Consider the following 23,986-nt stretch of genomic DNA (forward strand, 5'->3'; position numbering starts at 1 on the left):
ACTTCCGCCACGTCCGCCTCCCCCGGGCGCGGGGATCACGGATCCGCGGGAGTCGCGGGCACCGCGGGGCCCACGGGGACCCGTGACCTCGTCCCGCCTCGGCCGCCTCCGCAGCAGCAGCAGCCCTGAGCCCTGAGTGAGTGGCGCCGCCTCTCGCCGTCGTAGCGCGAGCGCCGTTAGCGGGCAGGGGGGGGGCGCCGGGAAGACGCCCCCCGTGTGAGGGTTCCCCTTCCCGGCGGGGCCGCTAGGCGAGACCCAGGCGTAGTCCGGGCCTCCTCGAGGTTCCCCCGGCGTCACGGGTCTCGGCGTGCCGGGGTTAGATTTCGGCATGAGAGGGGTTGAGAAGGGCATGGGGTTATGGGGTTATGGGGTGTCTGGTAGCCGCTCCGCTCTCCGAGCTCCTCCAGGAGGCGACAGCCACTTGGTCTTCAGCCGGTGTCCGCCCCGGTCCCGGCCGCTTCCCTCTTCACCCCCTTCGCCGCGCGGGGCGAGGACACCGCGGCCCTGAGCTGCCGCACGAGGGGCGCGGGGGGGGGGGGGGCAGGGCCCCGTGTCGCTCACCGCGACGCGAGAAGAACGCGGCGGGCGGCTGCAGTGCGAGTCACGGCCGCGACATTCGGTGGCATCGGGGCGTGAGCGAGCTGGGGGGGGGGGGTTCCCAGTGTCACGGTGAGGGCCGTGTCGGTTGTCAAGGGCGGCGGGGGTTGGGGTGTGGGTTCGTCCCGGTAGGCAGGGTTGGGCGGTGTCTGGGATGGACAGTCGCGGGGATATTGTTGGAGCGACTTGTTTGTTGTTTCGTGCGACATGATGCCCGCGAACCCGAGCGCCCCGGGCGTGTTGTGGTGCAGGCGTCGGCCCGCCGTGTTACATACAGCTCTGCCTCGATCGCGTATCTTTATCTCGCTCTTCTCTTTAGTTCTCTCCCGCTCATCCTCTCTGTCTCTTTAGCTCCCTCTTGCTATGGTCTGTGGAGTTGAGCTATTTCACTCGGTGTTCCGCCAGGTGCAGCTCTCGATTTTCGGGAAACAATGGAATCCCCCCCCCCCACCTCAGGCAACGCGGCAGGACTCGGTGACTCGGTATGCGTCAGCGTCTCTCTCATTTCCCTCCTCCCTCCCAGGTGTAGAGGGCGGTCCCAGTTAGATAACTACCGCCAGGGAGCTCGGGGTCGCCAGACTCGGTGAGGCGAGGCTTCCGTCACGCTGTGACGGAAGCGCCGGCTCACGACCAAAACAACAACATGGGGCAGCCAAGACTCGTGACGCGTGAGCGGCAGCAGCGCATTCGCCAAGGGCAAAGCTGTGCAGCACCTCAAACAAGTGCGTGTCACCCTTTCCCTGGCAGGGGGTGTCTGTTCGGTGGTCGATGGTGAGTGGCGGCCACGGTGAGTGGTGAGCGGCTCGAGGAACCCAGAGCCATGAAGCTGTACGTGTTCCTGGTGAACACGGGCACCACGCTCACATTCGACACGGAGCTCGCCGTGCAGAGGTAAGGAGAAGGCGGAACTGCGACATATCGCTACTGCCGCCCGGCAACGCCCTCACTGCTTTAAATTTATGGGGTTTTGATTCTCACGTTTGCCGAGAAAAGGGCCAAAACGTTAAGCTTCTTGTTGACCAAGGTTACTATAACCGCTTGGATGGGGGGAGGAAATTGCTAATTCGTGCAGTGCGAGGGAAGAAGCAGAAAGATAAGGGAGTATGGTAGTTGAACACAGTATGGATGAAACAAAACAGTCAGTCTGGGAGACAGTCTCCAACATGGGTGTAGGAATTAACGGGTGAAGTTCACGGAAACAGTAACTATGATAGTAGCGATAGAAGGGTGATGAGGAGGCGACTGACCGCCAGTGAGCGAGTGCTGGAATTTCAATCACTGTGACTGCCTTATGTTGAATACTAAGAAGTGCAATGAGGTAGGAACTGGGTGCTCCACCACAGATATTACAGCAGGATTACGACTTAGACTGAAGTTGTGCATTGTATAGTGGCAATAATTGTTCAGAGTTAAAGAAGAAGGCGTTTGCACAGTTTGGGATTGAGCAGCATTGCGGTGCGTGGTTTTCGTGGTGGAGGATGTTTACCAGGGCACGTGTTTTCCCGGCAGCGTTGCCGAGCTGAAGAGTGCCATTGCTGCAAAGCACCGCATTGGGGTGCAGCACCAGGTGCTCGTGGTGAATGGCGGCGAGTGTATGGCCTTGGAGCGCCGCGTCTGCAGCTATTGCGCCGGAACGGTGAGTGGGGCCACGTCTCCTCCTGCACCGGTCATGGTGGGGGAAGAGATCCTATCCCTTGAGTAATTGGATTCTCAATGCTTTGCCGGAATCGCTCCCAAAGCCGCAGAATGTGCTTCCCTAGAACATTGTTGCCAAGGACACCCAAAAGGTCATCAGATCTAGCGACAAAATCGCCAAGTTGAATTGGTGTCTCGTCGTGTCCCCGTGTGTACAGGACACAAACCCCATCTTCCTGTTCAGCAAGGAGATGATCGTACGGGACAAGGCGCCGGCAGTGCCACGCTGCGTGTTTCCGGCAGAGACGGAGATGGCACTGCGTGTGGAAGAGTCGCTCATGATGCCACCTGTGCTCAACACCGTGGCCTCGCGCTCACAGCTTGCGGCGGTGAGAGCCATCTGTGAATGCGCACTCATCTACACAGACTGTTGGGGCAAGTGCTGTTAGCCAGCACCTCTGAAGGCCGGAACGACACATGATGTGGTGGGTGACCAACACCACGCCCGACTGCCTAGCGATGTTTACACATTGCACTAGGTACTCCTTGGAGGCTGGATCAACCTAGGGGAGGGCCCGAAACCGGTTCAGATATTTGTCACTTTATTGATCATGAGCGGAAATTGAACTCTGGTCTCCGGGTTCATAGCGCAGTGTGCTCACCGCTCCATTACCGCTGCCCACCCATCAACACACACGCATGAACACATCCGGAAACATTTATGCTCACCGACACGCTTCTCCACACGCACGTGCACACACCCGCACAGGAGATGCAAGAGTTTGCGGAGCGGCTGAGTGAGTACTGCCGCACGCTGGTGCACGACGAGCATCTGCAGCACCAGGGCTGGGCGGCCATCATGGCCAACCTGGACGACTGCATGAGCGGATACGCCACGCTGCTGCACGGATTTTCCAGCGCCTACGCCACCTTCTCCACCGCCCGCGACTCCATCACAGAGCAGCTCAACGCGTGAGGCCCCAACTCCCCCCAAACTCCCAACTCCTTCTGCCCACATCCTTCCAGATCCATTGCCTTCCAGCTGTCCCTGCTATCCTGATCAAACCCCCCCCCCCTCTGTTTTGGCTCCTCTTTCTCCCAGTTCTCACGCCTCTCTCAGATCCCACTCTTCCAGCTTCCTTGACTCTCAACCCCCCAACCTGCTCTCTTTCTCCGTACTCCCCCCTTCCAGTCGCTGGGCCTGCCATGTCATTAAACACTAATGTGTTGGATGTAATGGGGAGGTGTAGCCCATACAACAACACAGACAATGTAAAAAATATGGATATTGAACCTTCTTTATTGCAGATGTAGAATGGGAATCAAGACAGGCGGAATGTCATCTGATGTTATTTTTTATTCAATAATTTTACTTTCTGCCATTTTTTGAGTCACCCATGAGAAGCAGCTAATAAACCAACGTGTACATAAAAAAACACAAATAATTCAGCCACGGCTTTTCGATGATGAACTGGAGCGAGTTCGCGAATTGTGCGTCAGAATTGGCATCACCTGTAGTGGTGTGCCTTGGCGTGCCCTGACGAAGTGATGTGGCACAGGCTGGGCAGCGCTGTGTCAGTGATGGCGCAGATCCCGCTGCTGCAGTCACTTACAGTGAGCATGTCCCGCGATGGGTCCCAGCGGGGAGCCACTGCCGCCGACGACAGCTCCCAGCTCGCTTCCTTCAGCTCCCTCGGCTCGGATTCGGCTCCCGCGGCGCCAGCGCTGATGCCAGGGAAAGCAACGCCTATTCAACGCCGGCAGAAGCAGCTCGGAGCAGAGGAGACCGGCTGGGACAACGGCGCCCATGGGGAGGCAGGGGGGTATCCGGCCGGCGCCGGGTTGAGTGGTGCCACCGAGAGCGAGACCTTTCCTCGCGCCCGTGATGGAGCGTCGACGGACATCGCGATCGAGTCGCCCGCCGGTGCTGACGGCAGGGCGGGGCCCGATACGGCGAGCGAGGACAGTGCGGCGGGGCCCACCACCAGCACCCAGGAGCCGTTCAACGTGACCCTGCTGGACTGGGTGAACGTGCAGGACCGGCCCAACGACGTGGAGACCCTGGTGAAGAAGTGCCTTGACTCGGTGCACAGGGTGAGCCGCACGGCCTCCTCTGTAGACACGGACACAGAGGCACAGGCAGAGACGAAGGCACTGACACAGAGATGGATACTGACACAGATACAGTTATGGCCATCAATTGAATTGCATGCACGCACACATACACAAACAGGCTGAACTAGCAATATATTGGGTGCTCACTGGGCTTTGAATGGCCGCTTCAGTGCACTTGAGCCGGCATCCCTGAGATTCTGGGTTGGCATGCAGGTTTCAGCCACCCCTGACTAAGCCGGATTGTCAAGTAAAGCGAGTTCATAGTCTCAACACAGTACCCAATGACTGCAAAGAAACCTGTCATACTTAAAATGTGTGTGTCAAGTAATTCTGTAGCAAGGCTCTTAAGAAGGTCCACTGAGAAGGGCTGGGATGCTTAGGCGGGTCTCTCTTAGCACTGGTTTTTGTCACTAGGTTTTGAGCAATCCTTCGATCAATGTAAGCGTTTTTCTCTCTCAAGTAAGTTCCATATAGCAACACAACTCGATTAACGTGTCATTGATATTGCATCATCCTTATTAGAGTTATTGTGCTGTCCCCCATTTACAGATGAAAAGAAGCAGAGAGAGCTAATGCATACACACTTTGATTCTTACTTGATTTGAAGCTTTCGTGACTGCAGGAATTACTCTTTGGTTCTTTCGGTAAAGTCACGAAGAAAGAAAATAAATTGAAAAACAAAAGCAGAGGCATAGTGCACACTGTATACTTTCACACGTGCACCCCGTGCGTGTGCGCGTACACACGCGAGCGGTTTGGCTAAGCGATCATCGAGCGTGTGTGGGCCCCAGCAGCTGGAGCCGGCGGTGGTTGAGCCGTTCCTGCAGGAGTGCCGCGAGGTGCTGGCCAAGGCTGACAACCCCCCGATGCGTGCCATCAAGGGGCTGGAGGAGCGGCTCTATGCGCTGGACCAGGTGCTGGCGACCTGCCGCACCCTCGTGTCGGAGCAGGGCGAGCTCGCTCAGGTGATGCATCCGAGCGCTCGCGAGCGCTCACGAGTATACCGAGACACTCCAGAACACACCTTCGTGTTTCAGAGCACTCATAATCACAGGGCACACATCTGGATATGGATTGGTGCAGTGGTTGCCCAACCTTTCTGGACCCGTGGACCACTGCTATGCTTAAAACATTTTCACAGCCAAATATCCAGAAAAAAAATTTGGTTTGTCAATAAAATCGTAGCATCGGCAACAGTTCCGTGAGATGACTCCCCCACTTGCTTGGAGACAACAGGTTGGGAACCACTGGGTTAGGGGATCTTAGCGAAGTAGCCCCCAACATCTGATATAGCCGAGTGACCATGCGCCGTTCCCTACTGACAATGTGGAGCCTTGCGGAGCCTCGTGCCACCACGGCGCATCGCGTGGGTGAATAAGATCCGGCGGTGCAAGAACAGAGAGCGTCGTGTCATGGAGCGGTGTGGCTGGTGTGGTTCGGTGGGCAGGGCTTCCTGGCAAACCAGAAGCGGGCGGAGAACCTGAACGACCCGTCGGTTCTGCCAGACCTGTGTGTGAGCCATGCCAACCAGCTGCTCATCATGCTGGGCAACCACAAGAAGCTGCTCGACACCAGGCAGACGTGCGTGCTGGCCAAGCAGCAGCTGACCGACAACCTGCACGTGCGCTTCCGGTGAGCACCCAGCAGCAGGGCCAGGGTTAAATAAAATGAGCAACAATAATCGCAGTGTGCAATGTTACCTTCAACGGAGTACTGCCGTGCGGGGCGAAGATGCTTGAGTGCCGTGTACTTCAGAGTAGTCGCACCGGATAGAAGCACCCATAGCAGTCGGATACGCGATGAGAGGTGAGACAAATACGTGGTCCTTTCACCAACCCGCACTGACAGGCGTGGTGAAGTATGGTCAACCCGCCCCCTCGTCATGACCGACGCATGTAAACCATGGCCCCCAGTCCCCAGCAGCTTTGTCTGGGTCAGGACCATAGGTATTATTGGCTTGGGGAGGCATTCATCCAAAAGTATATTGATCATGGATGATGATTAATTGTTATCTAAAGATTTGTTGCGATGTTTCTTGATGCCACGTTACACCATTTTAGCGAGCGTGTTTGCTGTGTTTCCGTACAACGTATTGTGGTATTGGCGCGACGACCTTGGCGGCCAGCGCTCTGGGCCGTGGTGTCGGCAGTTGGCTGGGCCTCTCGTTATAAAGTTGTGATGTCGTGCTTCATGGGTGAAGCCAGTGAAAGAGCCGAGCCAGGTGCGTGGTTTCATTCACCCCTGTCTTTACCCAGGTGGTGCTACCTCATGATGCACCACCTGGACCAGCACAGCGAGCGTCTGGCCGTGCTGTGGCACGTCCTGCGGGGGCTGGAGGGGCGCATGCGCGTGGTGGCCCAACTCTCGGCGGCGCCGCGCCTCTACTGCCTGGCCATCTCCGAAGTGGTGCGCAGGCGCACCTTCGCCGCTCACTACTCCCAGGTAAGAAGGAGCTTTCCACCGAGCAGAATAGCTCGCTCCCGCACACAGCCGATGGATGAGGGCAGTGGGCTGGCTTTCTTGTGTGCTCACCTGCGCCTCTCCCCCTCCCACCCCCTTCGTATACTGTGTGCCTCCGGGCAGTGGGCCAGCGCGCTGGTGGCAGAGGGCAGGCAGGTGTACGAGGCCGAGCGAGCCAAGCGGGAGAGCTTTGGACGCGTGTTTGGTAAGAGTGTCACCGCGTACCACCATGTGCCACTCGTCCACGCGACGGCTCCACGTCGCACTCTGATGGTCATGTTTGTTGCTGATGCGTGGATCCCCCCTCCGTGCCTCTGTCCTCAGGGAGCTCCTTCCTGCGTGACCGCCTCTTCCGTGGCCTCCAGTCATGGCCTCCATCCTCCTTCTGTGTGAGTGTGGCAGCCTACCGCACTTATGGGAGACCCAGGGCCGGTTTAGATATTCGTCACTGGTTTTGGACGTGATCGGGAAACGAACCCGGGTCGCCGGGTTTGTAGCGCAGTACGCTAACCGTTGAACTCCCGCTCCCCACACTATACACATGGACACGCACTACACTCATTAGGAAGCCCCTGGAGCTATGCACGTCCCTCGCACCTCTGATTAGCACATTTGGCTACGTACTGTACGAAAGAAGTTCAACATACATACCTACCACAATGTGCACCACTTGACTCATGTCATGCTTGCAAATGAGACTCATCCTGGTCTCTTCGTTAAACAAAGTCAACTTATACCAATAAACTTAACCGCGCACTAAACCTGCCATATTATAACGCTCCACCTCACAGGACCAATCCCTACACTCGTACCACCCTCACCAGCCCCTATCCCTACACCGCAACCCGGCGCCGGCGTTGTAGTGCGTGGCTGTGCGCGGTTGTTTCAGACGAGCGACCCGCGTGCGTTCGATTCGGATCTGCCGTCCATCTCGCTGGACGACCTGCGCCTCCTGCAGTCGCGGTGTCCCGACGAGGTGCAGCCCTATCTCAGGTACACAGCGTGCACAGACAAAGGTCTCCCGGGTGGCATTCGTAATCTGTTGGGGCAGTTGCTGTTGGCGAGCACCTATGAAGGCCAGATTGAGTGGCGTGCATGTCTGTGCGAATACAGTCGTGTGTGCGCGGTTGTGTGCGAGTGTCCACGCCTGTGTCTGAGCATGTGAGCGCATGAATGTGCATTAATGCGGACACACCCGTGTGTATGCTGTTGCGTATGTGTGCAGGCTGCCTGGAATGGAGTTAGCGGTGTCTTCGTCCCATCCCATCGCGCCTTGGGGTGGAGAAGAGGGACTCCTTCGCCCTTCACCTGCACACTCACTCGCCCAGGTGTCACTCCGGCGTCACTCACCCCGGCGTCATTCACTCCGCGTCACTCACTCCGGCGTCACTCACCGCATGTCTTTTGCTGCCGCTGCTGCAGGTGTCACCAGGTCCTGTGGAGGGGCTCGTCCTTCCAGGCTTGGCGAGCGACGATCGAGATCCGGCGCCCTCAGCGCGCAAGGCCGCACCGGCGTCGGACTCGTGGGCTCCGGTCGCGGAGGAGGCAGCGCCGAGAGGGTGTGCCGGCCCACCAGGGGCGCTGGCGACGGAGGAGGTGGGGGGGGGCCTCGGGGAGCCACCGTCCCCCGGCGCCCCCCCGCTGCTGCAGGAGGCAGAGGCCGCCTCCCTCGAGGATTACGGCTTCGAGTCGGTGCCGTCCGCCGCGGGCCTCCTCGTGTCGGACCCCGCCGTGACGGCCCCCCCCGAGCCACCCGAGCCGCTGGGATCCCTGGGCAGCCTCCAGGCCGAGCCTCCCTGCCCGCTCAGCGAGCTGGGGCGACGCGAGATCGCGCCGGCGGCACCACCGGCGCCCGCCCTCGACTCGCTGCTCACGAGCGGGAGCGCCGATTTCGTGTCGGCCATGGGGGAGGTGGTAGAAGCGAGGGAATTGAGGGAGGTGAGAGGAGGAGAGGTGAGGGGCGTGGCAGAGGTGGGGGAGTTGACCGAAGCGGGTGAAGCTTTTGGAAGGGTCAGAGAGTTGGGGGGGGCCAGGGAGGTGGAGGCCGTGAGGGAGGTGGGGCAGTTGAGGGATGTGGTGGGGGAGGGCAGCGCCGCCATCTCCCCTGGGGCCCTGCTGAGCGACCCACAGAGCCCCGAGATGATGGAGTCGCTCTACGCCTCCGTCATCAACGCCATCGACAGCAAGCGCCTTCACGACTCGGCCTCGGAAGCGGCCGCACTACGCCGCACCGTCGAGGCCCACCGCCAGGGCCTGCTGGCCGCTCGTGCCGGCCTGGCCGCGCTCGCCGGCGACCTGGCCCGTCTGAGGGCCGCGGCGGCACACGGGAGGGAAGATGGCGCGGCCGCGTTGGCTGCCCTGAGCCGCGACGTGGCCCGGCTGAGGGAGTGCGCGGAGGCCGAGGAGGAGGAGGCGCGCCGAGCCCGTGTCGACTGCGAGGAGGCTCGGCTCCGCGAGCTGGAGGAGCGGCGCCGTGCGGACGAGGAGGCCCAGGAGCGGCTCCGAGAATCGTCGGAGAGGGCCGACTCGCTGGAGCGGCGCCTACGCTCCTCGGCCGCCGAGCTGGAGGGCCTGCGACTGGAGAGGGACACACTGGCCGAGGGGGAAGCGGCGGGGAGGTCCCGGGAGCAGGGCCTGACGGACGAGGCGGAGCGCCTGCGCGCCGACGTGGGGGAGCTACAGCACCAGCGCTGCTGCCTGCAGCTAGAGCTGGCATCGCAGAGTGGCGAGGCGGAGGAGCAGCGGCGCGCCCTGGAGGCGTTGCGCGACGAGTACGATGAGAGGTGTCGCGAGCTGGCGCGCCGCGCCGACGCCGACCGCACCCAGCTCTACGAGCAGCTGCGGTGCGAGGAGGAGCGGCGCGAGGCGCTGGTGGAGGAGACGCGGCGGCTCACGGAGGTGCTCGCCGGCGCCCAGCGAGACGCGGAGGCGACCCGCGGCCGACTCGAGCGGGAGGCCGAGACGCGACGTGAGCTGGAGGAGGAGGGGCAGCGGCGCCAGGAGGAGCTGGAGGCGGCGCTGGTGCAGGCCCGGGAAGAACGCGTGGAGACGGAACGGGCGTTGTGCGAGAAGTTGCGGGAAGCAAGCGCTCGCAGTTTGCGTGAGACGGAGACGCTGCAGAGGCAGATGGCAGAGAGGGCACAGATCATGGAGGCGGAGCTGGAGCGCACGCAGCGCGCGCTGGCGGACGCCACCTTGCAGCTGGAGGCCGTGGAGCAGCAGCAGCAGCGGTCGCTGACGGATGCTCCAGAACCGAGCCCAGGGACAGGCAGCCCGGAAGAGTCGCCACCCTCTCTGGACGCCGCACCCGGGGCAGCTGGTACGGAACGAGAGTGCGAGACGGCCGAGGAGTGTGGGACACTTGAGGGGCAACGGGGAGGTGAGCAGGGAGACACCAAGTGTGAGGTGGAGGGGGGTGAGGAAGGCAGCGAGGATGCAGGGCAAGAGGAGGATGGTGGCCCCGTGCCACCCCCTGCTCAGAGCCTCCCAGACGACCCGGAGATGTTGCCCAAGATGGCGACGGCTGAACTGCCCGTTCCCTGTGCTGGGTGAGCAATGCCCTCGGCCAGATGCTCTCCAACCCGGCCCCTCATTCGCCACCCCCTACGTGCTTGCGTATGTGCCTTTGAGTGCGTGCCCAATGGCATGTCCTTGGCTCCAACTCCCTCCATCTTGCCCACCTTGAGCTTACTTGAATTGCATAAATACCAAATATACTTTATTGCGTGTGCCCGGTTGGCAGGGACGTGGAGCTCGCGAGTTCTTCTGGAGACCCTGCTGCTGGGACCCCTCCAGTGTCTGGCACCCCAGCTACGCTGGACCCCATGCGGGAAAGTCTGGAGCAGGAGATGAAGGAGGCGCTGGGGTTAATGAGGGCCCAGCTGGAGGCTCAGCACCAGGTGCTACTCGCACAATACTCTCTCTCCCCACTCACAAAGCGCTCGCTCTCCGCACTCTCCCCACTTCCACAGCGCTCCCTCTCCCCGCTCTCCACTCAGACCGGTGCCCATCACACCCTGGTGAATAGAGCTAGGAGGTGATGCACTTGGCTCGATGATCTCACCAGCATCATGAGCTGCTTTTCGCTGGGCATGACATGTAGGGGGTTTTCTGCCTTCAGGAAGCAGGTTGTTGGGGAAGGCACCATTTTTAAAGGGACTAGAAAAACCGAAACATTCCAAAATTTAGTCGGTGAATGGACTTAATCGGCATGGTGGCACAGTGGTGACACTCGTGCCTCACAACAAGAATGCCTGGGTTCAAGTTCCGACTCCGGTGCCTTTCTGCGTATAGTTTGTACGCTCAACCCCTGTTCTGCACGAGTTTCCTCCAGGTACCCCGGTTTTCTCTCTTGGCTAAAACATCTAAATGCAAATCGCTCATTTGGGATTGCAGAGGCAAACATTGCCCACTACTGCGTACACTTTCAAAGTCTTGAGACTCTAAGGTTTTCTTTGTAAACCGTGTAATAATAATAATAACAATCAACTAATCTTCTCGGCCCTCGCGGTCGTACTTGTGTGTCTGCGCAGACGAGCTTCAACAGTGTCCTGGCCCAGGAGAAGCGGCGCCACCACCACACGCTCGCCGAGCTCCAGGGTCGGCTCGCAACGCTGGAGGCCCAGCAGAGGGACGACCGGGGTAACCGCGTGCACACGCCGCACGCGCTGCTCTGCGACGTACATCATTATTCTTTCACTATGTTGCTGGTTTTCCCAGGAAAGTCTTGCTGAGTCTCGAGACCCTATTTCAAGCAGGTCCTGCTAAGTTTTTGCAGTTGTGGGTTTCTTGGGGGTGGGGTGGGCGACCATTGCTACATTTATAACATGACCCAATTAAGTAATTGCAAGTAGTTTCTGAACTTTGCCAAATTTGGACCATGACGCCGACACCGGGTCTGATCTGCAGTTGACGTAACAGAACTTTAATGGCCACCGTAAAACAGGCTGCGCGTAGAATTTAATTGTTGATACACACTGCAGTATTAATCAGGGCAGCCTGCCAGTTTCGAAACACAAACCTCTGCAACAAGCGGTGAACGTGCGACCGCTGGGGTCACACACATATGTTGATCTGTGCGTGCGTTGGCCGTGCGTGTCCCCAGACCTCATCCGGAGGCTGTCCTCCGACCGTGCCGCGTTGCTCGAGGAGAAGAAGTTGTTGGAGGAGACGCTGGCAAAGCTGCATGGCCCGGCCGAGCAGCCGGGGACCTCGTCTGAGACGACCGTGGTCCCTGCCCACCCCCCGGCTCCGGAGGCAGCCACAGGCACGGCGCCCCCCATCCCGGTGACCAGGGCCTTGGAGCCTTGCGAGCAGGGTGAGCGGGTGCAGTCCTTCGGCTCGGAGGAGGAGAAAGTCGAGGTGACGCCCGGAGTTCACGGCGAGAAGGTGACGTGGGGCAAATGTGAACTGGTTTTTGCGTCTCATTTTTTGTCCTTCCCCCGTATCTCTGATTAGCATGGTTGGCTACGTAAAGTGCGAAATAAGTTAAACATACGTATATACGGCCTTAATTTTTCCAGGCCATCATTTAATTGAGCGGTGCCTTAATAACAACCACTGCTGAGCTCGGTTAACGGTGCATTCTCTCTTGCTTGCAGGAGGAGGATGGTGCCGCCCCGGAGAAAATGGTGAGTGTGCTGGCACTGAACAACCTCGGGCCATGTGCTCTTCATGGAGTGAAATCGGGTGAATGTGCTCCACGGTGCTTCTTACTCTGGCACTGAGTTGCATCTGTCTCTGTCGCCTATCATCCCCCCTTCCCGGCCCTCACAGATGTCTCAGAGTTTGTCAGCAGCTTCGCCTCGTCACTCGGACAAAATTTCAATCCGAGAGTGAGTATGGCTCTCAGGCGCTCTGCTCCACCGAGGCAGACGCCGCCGCCGCACTGCTGCACCATGTTCGACGCGACCTCGCAACATGACACGGGCACTGAGTTGGCGCGTGCTGTCCACATGCAGGTTCCAGGTTGGAGATGTGGTGCTGGTGGTATTGGACGAGCGCTACGACAACTACGTGCTGTTCACTGTGGGGCCCACGCTGTGCTTCTTGCACGCCGACTGCCTGGACCTGCTTGGCCTCGCTGCAGGTGAATGCACCCACAAACAGCCAGCTTCTCTTGGTCACTCGGGGGTCAGAGCATCAAGCCGGCACCGTTGAGATCCTGGATTCGGTCTCCATAGCCTGCGATTAATCCGCATTCTCAAGCATTGCGAGTCCATGGTCTCGGCACTAAGGAATGCATGAAAAAAACAATCGTGTTAAATGTTTTTCTCCATTTAATTTGTAGGCCTTCCCATCCATCGCTGTCTCATGTCCCTGCGACCTTAACCCCCGTCACTTCTCCTGCCTTAACTAAGAAAGCTAGCGAAAGTTCCACTTTGGGAAATGCATTCAAGTGGTCGATGACCATGTGGCCCAGTCCCCGCCAACTCCCGTGTACCCGAGCTTGCTCGAGCTGCTCTCGTGGCTAAGTAGTTCGGGAATCAAGTGGGAACGTTTGGCTCTCTGGACTGCGTCTCATTAATCTTGTGTTGTTCTTATTATGATGCCTGTTTACCCAGGAAACCCTCGCTGAGTCTCAAGACTCTTTTTCAGGAGGGTCCTGCCAAGTTGTCGCAGTAGGGGATGATGTTGCTACGTGTAATCCCAATTGAGTCATTTTGAAGGTATTTTTTTACGTGGAAATGTTTGGCCAATTCCAGTTATCTTGGGTTGTTTTAGCGATAGAAGGAAACCAGCGATCCCTGAGGAAACCCACGCAAAACAGAGAACATACAACCTCCATACAGAAATCTTCCCAAATCGGGATTCGAATCCAGTTTCTTTTTGCTGTGAGGCACGAGTGTTACCACTGCGCCACCCTGGGCCATGGAGGTGTAACCTTGCCGTGACTTCAAACCACCCCCTGCCCTCATGGTGTGTGTGTATGTGCAGCTCCGGGCGAGGTAAGGAAGCCGTGGGTTCTGGGAAAGCTGGTGGAAAAGGAATACTGCCAGGCAAAGAAGGTGTGTGGTGGATGTCAACCCACATTCAGCCACTCCACACACGCCGTCAGACTAAGACATACCATCAATCATACACGCCATCACACAGCATTATGTCAACAGTCACAGCATGTGCAATTACACCATAACACACACCATCACAAAAACATAATCACGTGCGCACACTGTTATGCACACAGACACACCATCACACTGTCTATCAATAATACACACACCACCCCCTCTTGCGCCATGCCGGCTTCATAGGTGTTTGCTAATGGTGCTTTTCTCCAACAGCCTGTATACCCGACACAGGAGGTATTTGTGATTGCGTGCTTGTTTGTGTGCGTCTATGTGTACGTGCGTGTGCTTGTGTGTTCACGTGTGGGGAGCAGTGGTGCAGTGTTTAGCATGCCGTGCTTCGAACCCCACTACCCAAGTTTGATACCTGTTCGCGGCCAACACCAGTGACAATAATCTAAGCTGGGTCCTGGGCCTTCCCTTTGTTGACCCACCCTCAAATGAGTACCTGGTGCGATGTGTAAACATTGCCACTCGGGAGACAAAATCGGCCCCGTGGTGCTGGCCACCCACCGCCTCGTGTGCTCACTAACAGCGCTTGCCCCAACATTCTCTTGAGGCGATATGGGGGGGAATTTGTCTTTTGTGTGTGCTCATAGGCCCACAACAGGTTCCGGGTCCCTCTGGGAACCAAGTTCTACCGCGTGAAGGCCGTGCCATGGGGAACAACCGTGTGACACAGCTTCCTGCGACTCCCAGGGCCATCGGGCCTCCGAGGCAGGCTCCTCCCTGGAGCCCCCCAACCCTCCATGCTGTTGGGGCCCCCTCAAGCCTCCGAGCCTAGGCCTCCCATACCCTCGTGGCTCAATGTAGACGTTTGCACAGACTGTGTGGAGCTCGCACCCTCCACAGTGATGTTGAATATCACCATCGTACCGATAATACTAATATTGCTCATAGTGACCCTAGTACGAGCTGCTAAGGGCGCCCCGTTAGGATTTAAAGGCGTGCGCCCCCCCCCCTTTCCTATCACCTGTAAATGCCCATTTTACCCGACCCCAATGTAAGTACATGAATTCCAATAAAGGAGCCTGCCGGCGATGTCCACGCGCCACTCGGCAGCTGTGTGCGACTCCAACTGTGCGTTGTGTGCGGTACTTCAACCTTCTGGGCAGGAGCTTCTGAGATGAGGTGGCTGGACGGCTCAGGAGTTAGAACACAGAGCCGGCACCGCTGAGAGCCTGGGTTTGAATCCAGGCGGCTGCCTGTGATGAAACCGGATCCTCAGATGCAGTGAATTGATAGTAGCAGTCTTGTCACCGATGACTGCTCAATACACCCATCGCATTACATGATTTGTGTCTGCACTTAATTTGGTTAAGTTCCAGCTCTAAGAATGAAATATCAGTATGACAATCTTGATATGAAGCTTTCGTGACTGCAGGAATCCATACTCTTTGGTTCTTTCGGTAAAGTCACGTAGGTAGATAAATCATAGATCACGACGTTTCGATCGCAACACGAGCGACCGTCATCAGTTGGGACAGATACAGCAGGAGACGGTGGGTTCCTGTTCCCCATGGCACGGAGTCAGCAGTTCTCCTCCTGTGTTTGTTCCACCTGATCATGGTCGCTTGTGTTGCGATCGAAATGTCGTGATCTATTATTTTTCTACCTACGTGGCTTTACCGAAGCAACCAAAGAGTATCAGTAGGACAGCCATGTCATTCACACCTCACTCTTGCTTCAGTGCTGTGTTTTGTTCTATTTTGGTGACCCAGGTCACTGTTGCGACTATCCCGGTCTCCCGGGTTCTCACCTGGTTAAACAATGAACCCGACTAGTACGCAGAGTGGGTTCTAAGTCCTGTCCACTATTCTGTGTAGACCGGAGGCCACTTGAATGGATCTCGAAGGTTGCTCTGTGATATCCGGTTCCGTGGGACATTCTCCAACATGAAGGGTTGCGCTGTTCTGCGAGAGTTCCAAAAGGAATGTGACGACGCAAGGCCGATAGCGCGTTCGGGATGTGATAAAAATTAAGCCTCCGAGATAGAGCGCATGGGCTGGAGCTCGTACGTGTGAAGTGTTGAATCTTTGAGGGTGCTCAACATCTCCAGACGCAACAGTGGAGCGACGCTCGTGTGGGTGAACCCTGGTGTCACGTGACGGCGAGATCAACACTGCCACGATGAACGGGGTAGCGATGGTGGTCACGAGAATGGTGACGAGGGTGATGATGGCAATAACGAAAAAGGTCATGGTGATTGTGACATGGTGATATTGAACGTGGAGATGACGGAGATGTCATGCCGCCGCCACGAAGCCGTTCAGCAGGCGCCCCATCTCCGACCTCGCCACCACCAAGCGACGGAGCCGACCCCGCGTCCACCTCACCTCACATGAACACACCCGCACGCATTTCCCCCCCCCCCCCCCATAGAGCTCCGAGGGGAGGTCACCTGGCCGACCGGTTTTTATCTGAGAAGCCCTTACCGGGATTAAACTTTCACGGTTTCCGGCGACCAGGGAATTGGACGACCTCCCCCGACGCTACCTTGCACCGCGGCGCTGCGACCGGCCTTAAGATTGCAAGGTCGCAGCGAGGGGCCACTCGGCCACTGCGGGTGAAACGCATCCCACACACCCCACACACGCAAGTATCGACGGGGCAGGCAGAGGGAATAAGCATTGTGATGGAGGAGCATCATTAGAAAACACGCAGCGCATCTGAATTGCATAATCAGGCACCCCCTGCACAGGGAGCGGAGGGACGGCATAATTACGCTCGGGCACGCAGGCACCATTGTTAGAGGAGTTAAAGGATAAGGCTGTTAGTATGAGTAATCGGGAGAGCGGGGTCACGCGGGGAGCCGTGCACAAATTCCCACGGCGCACCTTTGTGACGGACGCCGCCGCATAAACTGCGATAATGGGGGGGCCTGCGTGAGAAAGGGATTGATTGGAATTTGCGCCGCGCAGGTTGAGCATTAAGTAGCATATCAAAAGCGCCCGGAACCGCGGTGCGCGTGCCAGAGGGTCGCGAGCCTATTGTCCAGAGCCGCATTCCCTTTGAGGTAGGGAGGATAAATGGGGAGCGCAAAGGGGAAATCGGGTTGGACTCCAGCGCCAGGCGACCAGACGCAGCTCCAGCCAGCGACCCGGACGTCCGTGCGACGCACCGAGGTGCGCTGTTAGCACAAGGATCAGCGGACCGCCGTGGACACTTAACAGTGAGTAAGAAGGTGAATTAGAATCATAGCAGATAAATCGGGAATAGGTATAGAGGTATCAGCGTAGGCCAGCCTCGTCGACTCACTGATTTAACATCTAGTTCCAGGTAGCGGATAATAAATCATTAATAGCTGATCGTGGCCTCGTGTGATCTCGTGTTATAAGTGTGAACGCGTGTGGTACTGTGTATGCGTAAGCTCGCGGCGTGCGTAATCGGCGTACCCCAGGTGCGCGATCATAACGTGAGCGGCCAGCGCGGCGCAGAGCGGCGCAAGAGTGGGTATCGCGTGTGGAGCTGTATGTGCGTGTGCGCGCACGTTCACGACGTGTATAATACAGGTGCGCGATCGTAACGTGAGTGGTCAGTGTTGAGTGAGTGCCGCGCAGAGCTGTGTGCGTGAGTGCGCATACGTTCGTTACGTGTCGGATACGGATGCGCGTTGGTAACGTGCCGCACAGGGCTATAGATGGGCACACGCTCGCAGTGTGCGAGAGCTGTACGTAGCGGTGTAAAGAGGGGGGAGTGTGGCATTTGATTGATGATGCTGTGCGCACGTATGCTTGCAGCGTGGGAGCGCGGCGCGAGGCTGTAACAGTAGGGGCGTCGCGTTCGAATGCCGGCGAAACCGTAGCGGGAAATAGGGAGGTGGGGTAACGACAACGAAATAGGGGATGCAGGCGGGAGGGACCCCGGGGGCCAACGGCCCCCACAGAGACTTGTTCAATTTTGAGAAGTGTGCAGTACCGTAGTGCAGTCTTGTCAAATTGGTGGCTACGTCTGTATCCCTTCCACTGCACCTGACCCCCTCCCCCATTTGCTCCACCGCATTTTACCCACACTCCTCACCCCCGGCCTCTCTCTTTGGTTGACACGAAACTGATGACGCTATAACCGTACGCTCATAATCACTTAAAGGGCGGCAGGTAACTGAGGTTCCACATCCTCGCCAGGCGGAAAATAGTCGCCTCTAGTGCCCAGCAAGTGCGGCTAAGATTTAGTGATGAATAGATTCCCTTTGCGGGTCCAAAGTGGCATGACGTCCTGTGGTCGTGGACCGTATTAAATTATTTTGCGGATAATATTTGACCCACGGTGCCGTAAGTCCCCGGCCCCTGATTTGCCCGACTCCTTCATGGTGGGGAGCTGAGCCCGCCTCCCCAGTTGAGTTTGTTATTGCCACCCCCTGCCCCCTGTCAGTAAGGTCACCCCACAGGGTGGCTTTGCCGCTTATAGGTCACGGACCAGAACATAAATCGGTACTGTGAGGAAGCGCAACATGAGCCATACCGATTTGTTCACACAGCCGATAAGAGGCAATTGCTCGATTACCCCACTCATGACAAGTGCTTATCGCACCTCCGATTAGCACTGTTAGCTAAATACGGTGCGAAAGAAGTTCAACATATATAAAGGTATAATTCACTGTTATTGGCCACATGAATAAATTGGAACCCATAAAGTGACGTCAAGTGGTGCCGGCAAGTTAAATATCTGGTCTCGGCTATTTTAATAGAAAAATACTTCACCTGGAAAATCCCTTGAGATGGATTCACATCTCGGTTGCGTGTCTGACACAGGCTTCGCAAACATGTGGAGTGACATCGCGGGTGTCATTGTGTAATGCCGGCCCGAGAGAGGCACCGGCATGCGACGTAGCGACATCGCGGGCACCACTCGGATGTGGGTGCAGTACCGGCCCTAGAGGGGCTCGGTGAGCGCTGACTCGGAGTGCTGCTGGAGGGCACCACGCTCTGTGTGCAGTGCCGACCCCTACAGGATCGGGTGTGAGAGTGCTGGCCATGGGAATGGGGTTACCAAGGGCCATGGCACTCTGGTTGACCCCGAAGGACACGTGACCAGTAAAGTCTACACAGGGCCCCCAGGTGGGGGCTAGGGGTGGTCACGTGTCAGGGCCGAGATCCTGCTCGAGGGTTCTCGAAGGTGGGCGTGGCTAAGGGCGGAGCCAGCCCCGCCGCGGAGGATATAAGCCGGGTCCCCGAGAGGGACCGGCTGCTGTAGTTATCCTGAAGACTCGACGCTCTACGCTCTACGTCCGAGAAGAGCTACTCCCAGTGTAGTGTAGTTAGCCTGGTGGTCCACCACCACTGTGTAGTCAGCCTGGTGGTCCACCACCATAGGTTGTTATCTGGTAAAGGGGCAGTTTCCCCTTTGTGTTGGTATCAATAAATGTGTTGCCTCGAAAGAGTACGTCCGCGACTCAGTTGAACTCACTGCACATGGAATGGCGCGCACTCAAACACGCCCCTCGCACCTCATGTCTCCTCCTCTGCTCTCGAATTTCACCCTCAGCGCGCGACCTCCATCTCACTCCCCCTACGCTCACTCCCGCCACCCCAACCCCCACTCCTCATCATCCCTCTACCGCCCCCCCCCCCCACAGCGTTAATCCCCCACGCGTCCCCAGCGCAGAGCGTGACGCGCGGGACTTGCCTGGTGCGCGCTGGGACCTTAACCTGGTGCACGCGGGGATCCCACCTGGTGCACGTCTGGACCTCACCTGCTGATGTGAATGGGACCGTGGCTTCAATCCGTCGTGTCGTTGGCCGCAGCAGTTCCGACCCAGCGACTTAATGGCCCGGACTCTGGGTCGGGCGGTGACGTGCGGTGAGGGATTTGAGATATTTCAGGGCAGTGGGGGCAGGTGAGGGAGGTGGTGGTGGGTGTGGATAAGAATGGTTTGTGGGTGCGAGGTTGATGGTGGGTGTGCGTGCGGGAGATAGTGGCGATGGTAGCGAAGTTGGTGGTGGGTGTGTGGATGGCTGGGTGGTTGTCACTGTGGTTGTGGTTGCCACTGTGGTGGCAATTGTGGTTGTGTGACTGTGGTTGTGTGGTTGTGTGACTGTGGTTGTGTGCGGTTGTGAGCTCGCGGTGTCTCCCACAGGTCTCATGGAGGCTGTGTGCCTCCACCTCCTCGTGGGTCTCGCCTTCACCCTACAGGCGACACTGGGGGGGCCGGGGGGGGTGGGAGGAGTGGGGGGCCCGGCGAGAGTGGGGGTCCCTGGAGGGGTGGCTGTAGTTAGAGGTCTGGGGGAAGTGGGGGCCCCTGGGAAAATGGGGGGTTTGGGTATAAAGGGGAGCCCGAGAAGAGCGACGGGAGTGGGGGGCCGCTCCTGGGACCCCGCGTTGGGCTTTCGCGCGCAGGCGGCGGGGCACGGCGGAACCGCGTTGCTGGAGCTCATCCTGGACACGCTCCATCTCCACGGGGCAGATCACGACCGCCCGCGCTTTGGAGACGGGTCGCGAGGTACACACGCACGTGCACACGCGCACGTACACACACGCATGCGCGCACACACAGGTAAAAGTTGTGTTGTGACCCCTTGTAGAGCTGGTGGCGCGTGACCCCGGCACGCGACGTGGAGCAAAGGTCAAGTTTCTCAAACACCTGACAGGTGAGCACACCTCACCTTCCCTTGTTCCTTACAGGTGAGCGCACCTGTCAGAGGGAGCACACTCTTCAATCGCACCTGTTAGGGTCATAACGTTGCCAATGAGTTAATTGTCCCAAAAATGCCCTCCCTCCCCCCATCCGCCCCGCCCACATCTCCACACTCAATCCCCTATACCCTCCTCTCCCGATCTCTCCTTCTATCTCCCCTGCTGCGCTCCCCTTCCTCGTACCCCCCCCCCCCCATCCACAAGGTCCCCTTCGCTTCTCGCCCGAGTGCGCACGCTACTTCCAGAGGATTCTACACGGATCCCGGGAGTGCGGAGACCCCGCGTGTGAGTGACCCCTCTACAGGGACCCCACAGCGATCCCATGGGGACCCAACACCAATCTGATGCACCCAGTCGGGATTGGCATGCCCCTGGGAGGGTGGAGCTGAGAGGTGGAGCTGGGAGGGTGGAGCCGGTAGGTGGATTTGAAAGCGTATAGCTGTGAAGTGGAGTTGGGAGGGTGGAGCTTGGAGGTGGAGCTGCGAGAGTGGAGCTGTGAGGTGGAGCTTGGAGGTCGAGCTGGGAGAGTGGAGCTTGGAGGTGTAGCTGGGAGGTGGAGCTTGGAGGTGGGGCTGGGAGAGTGGAACTTGGAGGTGTAGCTGGGAGGTGGAGCTGGGAGAGTGGAGCTGGAAGTGTGAAGCTGTGAGGTGGAGCTGTGAGGTGGAGCTTGGAGGTGGAGCTGGGAGAGTGGAGCTTGGAGGTGGGGCTGGGAGAGTGGAGCTTGGAGGTGTAGCTGGGAGGTGGAGCTTGGAGGTGGGGCTGGGAGAGTGGAGCTGTGAGGTGCAGCTTGGAGGTGGAGCTGGGAGAGTGGAGCTGCAGGGTGGAGCAGGGAGGTGGAGCTTGGAGGTGGAGCTGGGAGTGTGGAGCTGGGCGGTGGAGCTGCGTCGCGCTGATATGCGTGACCCCCACCCTAACCCCGGCCCGCAGACTACAGACGCTGTGCGCGTCTTCTCACGCGCCTGGCCTCCAGCCCGCCCTGCGCGGTGCGGGGCTAGCGGAGCGCAACCCGGGACTGGGACCGGAACCAGGAACCAGGAGAAATTCCCGCACGGACCGTGTATCCGGACTTGAGCTGTTAGAATCTACCTCGGCTCCACGGGAGAGCGGGGGATACAGGGACACGAGGATGAGGAGATGTGGGACTTTGAGGAGTGAGAAGGAGGCGGCATCAGACCTGGGGGGTTCATCCCTCCCTGAGCGGAGATTATCGCGCTGGCGGCAGCTGCGGCGAGATTTTAATCCGTGACCCTGAATCTGTAACCCGGACCACATGACCCACGGCACGACCTTCTGAACCGTGAGCAAAACTTAACGTCACCTCTGACCCCGTGATCCCAAGCCTCACCATCATCTCACCTCCCCAATGATCTCCTCCACCTCCCCCGGACCCTCTCCCCTCTCCCTCTCGCCCCGTCTCTTGCGCTCACTCTACCCCTCTTCCCCTGGCTCGCGCCTCGCCTCCTCCCCGCATCCCGCTAATCCTCTTAGCGCCACCGCCCCGCCCCCATCGCCCGCCCCCGCTACGCCTGTCTCGCGAGGAGGAGGAGGCTTAACGATCCGGGAGCACGCAGCTTCCAGTGGGGGGCCAGCAGCAGGGCCCCCCGCACTGCGGAGACGTTCATGCCGCACGCTCTGCCCAGTGAAGGCGTCCGTGGTGGTGGTCATCGATGGTCTTCTTTGGATGAGCTCCCCCGCGGCTACAGCCGAAACGTGCGGCCAGGACGACTACTGTGCTGCCTTCGTCTCTCGCCCATCCCGGTTGGGCCAAGTCCCACGTGGAGCCACGCGCACCTAACACTAAAACCCCCGGGTCCCACTGTGTCTCTGGTCCGACTGGGGGGTCGCGGACCCACAAAACTGGACTCTGTTATGGGGTAGGGGGGGATACTTTAGTGGGAGATGGAGCGGCCTTGCTCGGCCACAGCTGCGTCGCGTAATCCGCGGATTTGGGGATCTCGGGACGCACTTCTCGGTTGAGGATCCTCGGTGCTGCCCTCGAGCTCCGGTTTCCCCGGGACTCCCGGAACAGCCCCCACCGCCCGCGGGTCCCCGCGTGGTTCGCACTCGGGGCACGTGGACCCCAGGCGACCCCCTACCGCGCCACCGCCGCTTCGTCGAGGGGCGATCGAGCTGGGCGCGGTGCCCGCGGCTTCAATAAAGCGGCACGAGACCCATCACGGCGGATTGCACCGATCCGTGGCTGGCCCGCGTGACCCCTCCAACCCCCGCAATCCCGACAATGGAGAGCAGCCCCCACCACGGCCAGGCTCCCTCTCTCCGTGTAGCTCCTTTCGTTTGGAAGCTGCCTCGCCCCAAAGCCACGGCTCGTTCTGGTTCGAATCGCTACTGAGAAGGGAAAAGGAGTCACGAACTCAAACAGCCGGATGTGCAGTGTCACAGTGCGTGCTAGCTTGGGAACGGAGGGGCGATTGGTAAACATGGAGCAGAACGCGCGCGCGCCACCCCCACGCGGCATGTTGGGAACATCAGCGCCGCTGCATCGCAGAGACTATTGAGATAAACAAAGCTGAGCGCCAGACGCGACCTCCATCGCCGCTTTACACGACCCAGCTGCTGCTGCCGCCTCCCCCCACTACTGCCATCACCAACGCGAATTCAGCACGGGCCCCGCGCCAGACCAGCCCGGACCCCCGGACTCGGCGGGGGAGGTCGAGGCAGTGCGGCCGCCGCCCACGCCGCCAGATCGTGACAAACGAGGCGCGCCCCGTGCTCGTGTAAACAGCGCAAAGAAGCGCGGCGCCCTCCCTGGGTGGCGAGAAGACGCGGGGAGAGACGCGGGGAGAGACACGTGGAGAGACAGGAGGAGAGACGCGGGGAGAGACACGTGGAGAGACAGGAGGAGAGACGCGGGGAGAGACTCGGGGAGAGACACTTGGAGAGACAGGAGGAGAGACGCGGGGAGAGACACGTGGAGAGACAGGAGGAGAGACTCGGGGAGAGACACGTGGAGAGACAGGAGGAGAGACGCGGGGAGAGACACGTGGAGAGACAGGAGGAGAGACGCGGGGAGAGACACGTGGAGAGACAGGAGGAGAGACTCGGGGAGAGACACGTGGAGAGACAGGAGGAGAGACGCGGGGAGAGACTCGGGGAGAGACACTTGGAGAGACAGGAGGAGAGACGCGGGGAGAGACACGTGGAGAGACAGGAGGAGAGACGCGGGGAGAGACTCGGGGAGAGACACTTGGAGAGACAGGAGGAGAGACGCGGGGAGAGACACGTGGAGAGACAGGAGGAGAGACTCGGGGAGAGACACGTGGAGAGACAGGAGGAGAGACGCGGGGAGAGACACGTGGAGAGACAGGAGGAGAGACGCGGGGAGAGACACGTGGAGAGACAGGAGGAGAGACTCGGGGAGAGACACGTGGAGAGACAGGAGGAGAGACGCGGGGAGAGACTCGGGGAGAGACACTTGGAGAGACAGGAGGAGAGACGCGGGGAGAGACACGTGGAGAGAC

At 58.9% G+C, this 23,986-nt stretch overlaps 2 protein-coding genes across 4 annotated transcripts; both read left to right on the forward strand.

Annotated features, from left to right (window-relative positions):
• Position 1: 1 nt before the first annotated feature.
• On the forward strand, positions 2 to 14,941 carry LOC144935929 (RB1-inducible coiled-coil protein 1-like). Of its 3 annotated transcripts, none has more exons than XM_078862818.1 (22): positions 2 to 136; positions 1,345 to 1,488; positions 2,107 to 2,233; positions 2,451 to 2,621; positions 3,002 to 3,204; positions 3,792 to 4,326; positions 5,139 to 5,312; positions 5,795 to 5,979; positions 6,603 to 6,789; positions 6,931 to 7,012; positions 7,132 to 7,196; positions 7,697 to 7,800; positions 8,033 to 8,135; positions 8,230 to 10,355; positions 10,550 to 10,706; positions 11,340 to 11,448; positions 11,912 to 12,195; positions 12,408 to 12,437; positions 12,583 to 12,641; positions 12,768 to 12,895; positions 13,744 to 13,814; positions 14,474 to 14,941. In XM_078862818.1, the coding sequence occupies exons 2-22, from the start codon at positions 1,418 to 1,420 to the stop codon at positions 14,549 to 14,551; spliced, it is 5,049 nt and encodes a 1,682-aa protein (XP_078718944.1). In that variant the 5' UTR covers positions 2 to 136; positions 1,345 to 1,417; the 3' UTR covers positions 14,552 to 14,941. The 3 variants fall into 3 exon arrangements, with proteins under 3 accessions (XP_078718944.1, XP_078718946.1, XP_078718945.1); XM_078862820.1 differs by having other exon boundaries at positions 5,142 to 5,312; XM_078862819.1 differs by having other exon boundaries at positions 23 to 129.
• Positions 14,942 to 19,639: 4,698 nt separating this feature from the next.
• LOC144935782 (ALK and LTK ligand 1-like) lies at positions 19,640 to 21,502 on the forward strand. The gene is made up of 6 exons (XM_078862524.1): positions 19,640 to 19,673; positions 19,951 to 20,057; positions 20,211 to 20,313; positions 20,396 to 20,461; positions 20,712 to 20,792; positions 21,435 to 21,502. The coding sequence occupies exons 1-6, from the start codon at positions 19,640 to 19,642 to the stop codon at positions 21,500 to 21,502; spliced, it is 459 nt and encodes a 152-aa protein (XP_078718650.1).
• The last annotated feature ends 2,484 nt before the right edge of the window (positions 21,503 to 23,986 follow it).

The sequence above is a fragment of the Lampetra fluviatilis genome, chromosome 14 (genome assembly GCF_964198595.1).
Source record: "Lampetra fluviatilis chromosome 14, kcLamFluv1.1, whole genome shotgun sequence".
Classification (NCBI taxonomy): Eukaryota; Metazoa; Chordata; class Hyperoartia; order Petromyzontiformes; family Petromyzontidae; genus Lampetra; species Lampetra fluviatilis.